Source organism: Juglans microcarpa x Juglans regia, chromosome 3D (genome assembly GCF_004785595.1).
Source record: "Juglans microcarpa x Juglans regia isolate MS1-56 chromosome 3D, Jm3101_v1.0, whole genome shotgun sequence".
In the NCBI taxonomy this organism is placed as follows: Eukaryota; Viridiplantae; Streptophyta; class Magnoliopsida; order Fagales; family Juglandaceae; genus Juglans; species Juglans microcarpa x Juglans regia.
The window spans coordinates 33,831,265-33,838,923 of record NC_054598.1 but is presented as its reverse complement, the minus strand read 5'-3'; the positions used below and the strand labels follow the sequence as shown (position 1 = coordinate 33,838,923).

At 35.9% G+C, this 7,659-nt stretch overlaps 1 protein-coding gene across 1 annotated transcript; it reads right to left on the bottom strand.

The window, feature by feature from the left end:
- Positions 1-2,209: 2,209 nt before the first annotated feature.
- On the bottom strand, positions 2,210-4,799 carry LOC121256134 (caffeic acid 3-O-methyltransferase-like). The gene is made up of 5 exons (XM_041156790.1): positions 4,232-4,799; positions 3,565-3,875; positions 3,183-3,247; positions 2,333-2,731; positions 2,210-2,296 (listed from the first exon to the last, which is right to left on the bottom strand). Exons 1-4 carry the CDS (start codon positions 4,666-4,668, stop codon positions 2,423-2,425), a joined length of 1,122 nt encoding a protein of 373 aa, XP_041012724.1. The 5' UTR covers positions 4,669-4,799; the 3' UTR covers positions 2,210-2,296; positions 2,333-2,422.
- Positions 4,800-7,659: the final 2,860 nt, after the last annotated feature.

Genomic DNA, 7,659 nt, shown 5'->3' with positions numbered 1-7,659 from the left:
TTTCAAGACATCAAGCTTTACAGTAAGAGCTACATTTGATGGAAGAGGAGGACTAGAATGATACTGTAGATACTCTGATTGACAATAATACACAGTGGTGGAATGTGGAGAAAGTTAGAGCTCTATTCAATCCAAATATAGCTATTGATATTCTAAAGATCATAATATGTCCAGGAGGAAATGAAGACAAATGGATGTGGATCCAAGAAAGGAATGGAAGGTTTAGGGTCAAGAGTGCCTACAGATTCTTTAAAAGAAAATTGGAGGAGAGTGAAGGTGAAAGTTCTAGTCCCATTCGACAGAATTCTTTGTGGAAAGTGCTGGGGAAGATGAAAATTCTCCATAAAGTTAAGATCATTGCTTGGAGAGCTTGTAGAAACTTTTTACTCACTCAATACAACCCGATGCAAAAATATGTTGACGTTGAAGCTACATGTTGTTTATGCAAGGGTAGATTGGAGGACCTTCCGCATGCTCTAATCTATTGCCCTAAAATTAGAGAATTTTGACACAATTATCTGCTTATATTGAAAGATAGTGAGGAATACCTGAGTATATTGGATTTAGCCTTGATGTTGAAAGAGAAAGGGACAATGGATGATTTGGCAACTTTTTTCTTAATTGCTTGGGGATTCTGGTTGAGGAGAAATAAGCTGATTCATGAAAAAAATCTATTATGAACCTAAATATGTTGTGCTTTGGGGTTGATAACATTATTTTGGAGCTTGATTCTTTATTGGTGATTAATTGGCTGAAAGATGGGAAGTGCAGCTTATGGTATCTGGAGCTAGGATTCTTGGGAGGAAATTAGTGGGATTTTATCAAGAACAAATTTTCAGTTTCAGCATGTGTTCAGGGAAGGAAATAGGGCTGCAGATTTTTTGGCTAGGATGAGAAGTAGTGGATGTAATGAAGAATGGTTTTCACTAGAGGACATTCCAATTTCGCTTAAGGGAATCCTTCGGACTGATCGCAACAGCTTACCTTATTTGCATAAGTCTAAGTAAGTGGGTTGAGGTTCACTGAGTTGTTGCTTTACTAGTTGAGTTATTTCTGGGTTTATTTGTTGGCAGTCTAGTTGTGTATAAGGTATTCCTCCACCAAAAGTGAGGTTTTTAAATAAACTGGGGAGGGGGTCACTCTTGGACATATGACCTTCGACTCTCTATTATTAAAAAAAAACCTAGATATGTGATTGCCTATGCCTTGTCTTTGCAGAAATTTCACTAGGATTTGGAGGATACACCATGCTCAAAACTAAAAACTCACTGCTATTGGTTAGAAACCACCTCCTCACGGTTTTATCAAACTTGATGTAGATGGAACTACGTTCTTCAATCAATATAAAGCAGGGGCGAGTGTTATACTTAGAGATGAGAAATGTGATGTTATCATGGCTACTAGTAAAGTTGAAAAGGAAGTCGCTGATCCTGAAACAATTGAGCTCTTATCTATGTTTAGGAGACTTCAATTTTGTATACACTGGGGTATTTAAAAAGTTATTCTTGAAAGTGACTGCTTGATAATGATTCAAGAGCTACAAGCAGCTGCTAGTTCTCTATCAATTATTGGGAATTTGCTGAAAGAAACACATACTTTTTAGTGTGTGCAAAGTTCCACATGTTCATAGATTAGGCAATGAAGCAGCTCATAGACTTGCTCATTATGTTTGGAATATGGAGAATATTAAATTGTGGTGGGATAATGTCCCAATGCATGTATCCCAAGCCGTTTGGTTTGGTAAGAATTCGTTGTAATCCTATGTTATTAATGTAATTACTATGTTTTCCTATATATATATATATATATATATATATATATATATATATATATATATATATATATATAAAGGCGGTTCTAAAATATACACGCACTCATGTAATGGTGAACCAACTTCTAGGATTACAAGTTTTAGGAACTACAAAAAAAAATAATAATAAAAAATAAAAATAAATAAATAAATAAAAACCCTTAGTTTTTTCCCTATCTCATGACAATGTTCATGTAAGATCCTTTTTAAGACCCATTTTTTGCATCTTGAAGTGTGACGCTAGATTTTGCTTTTACAACAGATCATTGCACCTACAGACCTACTGGAGCCAGTTCAATTGTGCTCCCAACTAAAACAGCAGCAACTACAAGTGACAAAACCAACATCACTTACAACTGGATCATATATCTATGACACAATCGTGACTTTCCAGATTTCCTACAAGAGAGCAACTACAAGTGACAAAACCAACATCACTTACAACTGGATCATATATCTATGATACAATCGTGACTTTCCAGATTTCCTACAAGAGAGGTTCTAATCTTTACATACTCGTAATAGAAAATAAATCAAACACAATTGACAAGAGAAACCACAAACTTATTCATACAAACCAAAGATGTTGGATATTATAGTTACTCCAGCAACTTAAGGATCTGCTCTCTTGTGGAACTCCATAACCCAGCTGTTGTAAGCACAGCATATGACCTCACAGCCAGAAAACCCAGATTTTAAAGCTAATGCCTCGAACTCTTTTTGGGTCCTCTCTTTTCCTCCAGGGTTTTGAGCTAACATAAACAAATCTTGCTCAAAGACAATATTTGAGGAAACATTACTCTCAGGAGCCACAGGAAGAATTGATTCCACAATGATCACTTTTCCAGATTTGGGAAGTGCTTTCCAGCAGTTTTTGAGAAGTCTTAAGCAATGCTCATCACTCCAATCATGGAGTATCCACTGCAAGTTTCAATGTTTCGACAACTAATAAATAGAACTACTAAATAATCAGTTGAAGAAATAACATAATATATATAGATTAGCCTCTCTCACTTTGCAGACCATGACCAAAAACTGCAGAGGCTGGCCACAGTAACCTGCACCTGGTTACCAGTCTACCGCGCATGCAATAATGCCAAAGGTCCTAAATAATTATGTTTATGTTGCCTCAGAATACAACATCAATACGACAACAGAGAAAGAGCGATCTGGGGAGAATCCCAGAGGTGGTTTGGGTTGAGACGTTTTGTACAATATAACATATGTTTATCATCCATATCGATCCTATTATCCTAAAGTAATGTTGGTCTTTGAAATTACTATTAGTCTGTGCAACATTAGCGAGATGGTTATGCGACAGAATAAAATCTATAAACCAATCAAAAGGGCTAGCAGCATCACAGGGACTTACCTTCATGAAAATAGCATCTCCACATGGAACACTATCAAACATATCTCCCCCAACATGCTCCACACCTACACCATCAAACGCTCTATGAATAAGTTATACTTTAATCTTGTCTCAACAATGCAGGTTGTGAGCAGCAACAATCTGATCCAACCGGAAGTTGCATTTAGAACTGGTTGAGAAGTGAAAAATAAAGGGCCATCAAGGCTGTTTGGCAGAAAATTGAGTTATGGGATAACCATCATATTTGAGATAATGATATTACGAAGACAGATAAAGTCATAGGATAGCCAGACACATCAACAGAGAACTTAATGCTTATTTATATATACATCTTAATTGTGTCATGAAACTCTTAAACCAGAGAAAGAACTAAAATTAGTACCTGGATAAGAAGGTGCATCGGTTAAAACATGAGGCAGATCAAAATTGATGCCCTTGGTCTGAGGATATTTGGAAGTGATTCTGTTCAGGGTAACTCCAACTCCACCACCAACATCAACCAACACTTTGAGGCCTTCAAACCCTTTGTACACATCGAGTATCTTCTTCATGATCCAGATAGTGTGGTTTGACATGGCTTGGTTGAATACCCGATTGAACCTTTCATCTGTTCCTGGGTATTCAAATGCTGTCATTCCATAGGCTCTGTTGAAAGGAATCCCGCCGTCTAGTATAGCATCATTCATGTGGTACCTGATTAAAAGATGTCCTTTAAAATTTAAAAGCCTAATAAATTAAACACAACAGACATTAAAAATCCTAAAAAATTCAATGTTATTCCACTGAGCAGTATTGTCAAGTATACTGGTGAAGACTACATCCAGAGTCCAGATCGAAACATGTGAACATTCCAATTTGAATATTGATTTTATAAGCCCATTTTTAGAATAAATAAACAACTAACCATTAGGATCTGATAGCAAGTCAAATCATTTCCATTTTTAGTATTATCCAAGAGCTTAATCCATACCTGAAGGGGTAACTATTACTCTAACGTGCTCAATTAAAACAACAAAAAAATCATCAAACATTGTTTCAGCGATCATTACCAACTCTCCATGAAGACCTTGTCATGGTGCAACAGGAAAAGAGGAGCAACAGAGCCCCCATGAGGATTCTTAACAAGGAACTTGCAAATGGGTGCCACACCATACAGTCTCTCAATCTCTCCGTCCTCTCGGGTCCGGAGGGAGTACTTGAGTATGGAATAGCTCGCCAAGAGCCGTAGCATCCGGTCCAGCAGAACAGGCGTGTCCGGATTCTTGGTGGGTAGCCGAGCCGCGATCTCAGAAGGTGAGAGGAACACGCCGATGCCGGCATCTGAGATTATGTCGATGAGGTTGAGCTCAAGGGCAGACTTCAGAACCATCGGAAGTATCACTCCATTCGCTAACCGGACGGCCAGTTTGCCCGCTTCTTCTTCTTCTTCATTAAGTTCTTGTTGTTGGGCTATCCGGATCGCGTTGTTGTTCTCGGATAAACTCATGACTTGTGCAAAGGAAGTGAGTGTGAATCCGAGAATCAGAAAAGCAGAGGGACAAGTTCCTTTAGAGAGAGTTTGGAGTGACGTGCGTTCTGCAGCGAAGAAAGGTCAGAATTTTATGGACTCTTTTAGGAGTCAGATGTTACCAACCAACAGTCATATTTTATTATTTAATTTAACGGTATTCATTTAATTATCGCTTACTTTTTCTGCGGTCTAATTTTATAATCTACAGCATTCTCTCTCTAAATTTTTCTACAAATTTTAATTAAAAATATACTCTCTATAATTTTATCTTAAATTTTATTCATCTTCACAAATTCTTATATATCTTATTTCCTATTATTCTTCTATTCTATTAAAATAATATTATTCTATTATTTCTTTATTATTTTTTTCTCTCACTTTCATTTCCATTCATAACTACTAACTCTTTTGTTTTATTCTCTTCTTTTTAAATATCACATTTTAATAATTTTATAAATAATTATAAGATTTTTTCCCCGGATACAATATTATTTTTCAATCCAACATCGGTATTAAAAATAATAATTTGTTTTAATATGTGCATTTTCCAACGCAGTGGTATTTTTAATATGATTTTGTCCGCATATACTTGAGTAATATTTGATTTGCGTTTGTCTAATTGTAACATTTTTTTCATTTTCATATAAGGGTAATATTTTTTTCAATTTCTCTAATGGTAATACATATCTGTATATTGATGATAAATTTTTTTGTCATTTCTCCAATAGTAACATGCTTTGTCATTTTTCCGATGATAACTTTTTTTATCTTTTTCTCCAACGGTAACATTTTTTTCTATATGTAACGGTAATTTTTTCCTCTATAAATACGCATTATGCTTACTTCATATTTTCATAAACCCAAGTCTCATTTGATCTAAGAACCGAAATTCAACATTCCCCCCTCATCTCCAACTCCCTTCATCAAATGGCTCGTTTCTTCTTTCGCAAATTGCAAACATATTTGTCCTCTGAAAATGAGTTGGATGTTATTCTTAATGCTGAGGCTGATAAAGAGTAATTGAGGCATTGTAGCAATCATCAACGACGTAAGTTTATTCGACGTGATCATATTTAGGGGCACGTCTTTTCCGTGATTATTTCGCAGAAAATCAAGTATATCCCTCGAATTTATTTTGAGGGATATACTTTCTTTATACTCATTGAAGTATTGACTAATTGTTTTTCAAAGTTGGGCATGTTTTTTGTTCGTTCCCTGGATGACATCAACACTACTATTCAACTATGCAAAGACAAGTAACTTGTCGTCTTCAGGGGTGAAGTTTGCACTCCTGATTGATTTTCTTTGAGAGGGAGGCTCTACTTGGGGTGAGAGTGGAGAGTCATCCAAAGTCACGAGAGATTATTCACATTGACCACCATAAATGCAGTCAATTTCAGGCTGCTGAGTCCAGAGACTGGTGAAGAACATATTTACATGCTCTTGTGAATCTATCTCTAAAAAGTTGTAGACATAGAAATGTGGTACACATGTTAGACAATTAAGACCAATATTTGCAAGTGATTTTGGTAGCCAGCTCAGGAATCATATGGTAACATATGACCACACTTGGCACCCTCTCTCGCATGGTTGCAATAACTGGTTGCCACTATTTATTCGCCATCTGGGTTACCATGCCATGGAGGTGTGTGCCAAAGTACCAAATGTCCCCACAAGGATTTTCTCATCATCACAGTCGAGGGGATAAAGAACTCAAATCCAATAACAAAATCAATTTGTAAAATAGAAAATAAGAGCATTTCCATCCGCTTCACTAAACACTTGTGTGTTTTAAATGTAGTTCAGATAGTTTACAGAATTTACATCATGTATGAGACAGGAGCCCAATATCAAATGGCTGGAAAACCTAACCCAAACCCCAGTTATCTTTTGTGAAAACTATCACAAACTGCAATATGACCATCTGGGTGAGGATTACCCCGCCATATCGATGTGGCCTCACTAACACTTATGAATTAACCTCCACTAACACTATCATCATAGCCTAACAATAGACATGTAGCCCCTATGAGAAATAATTATTCATCAGTATTAAACACTGCAAAAGTCCCAATAGAACATAGCAATTCACATCCAAGGGGTTATAGAAGGAAAATTCAATACTAAGCAGCATACGAAATGAATAAGAACATAAAATTAGAAATTAGAAAGTAGCTCATTTAGTCCAAACTAGGTTATTCAAACCAACAATAGCTCAGTCCATGAGAACAATAGCAAAGATACCACCAAATCAATTAATAGTAAGGTAATATCAATTTGCTCAAACCAACAAACACATGCAACCAACAAGTCCAAACTGTGCAATTTCACAACATTCAACAATGGCAGATTTAGATTTCAGTATGCCCTGAATCATATAAAGATCAAACATGCATACAACTAACGAAATACTATAATAACATAGATATAATTTGCTCAAAGAACAAACAATTTCCACAAACCAATTGGTGCAGTGTCTCAGATTCAGCCATGGCATATACATTAGAGCACAAGTCCAAAGATACACAAAGAGACTGATGATTCAAATCATGAAAGAATATTCAGAATTATATGAAAATCAGGTGAAGGAAAGAACAATTCAAAATGAACTCAGTCGACCTTTTTTTGACAAGTTAATCAAAATCCTTTAAACTCAATCAGTTCCATTAACTTATTTATTTCCATTTTCTGAACAAGGTGAGTAAACCAAAGTGATAACTGAAGCTAAACAAAACCAACACATTCAAAGCCAATTAAAGTGAGGTATAAGAAGAAGAAAAAAAACCAACTATCCAAATCCAAACTAGAGTTGCAAAATTTTTAATCCAAAACTTCCATTTTGAGTGCCCAAATACATACAACCAATAAGTCCAAATTGTGCAATTCTATAACATTTAATCATGGCAGATTCGGATTTCAGTGTGTCCTGTATTAAAATAATAACAAAATCGGGTGAAGGAAAGAACA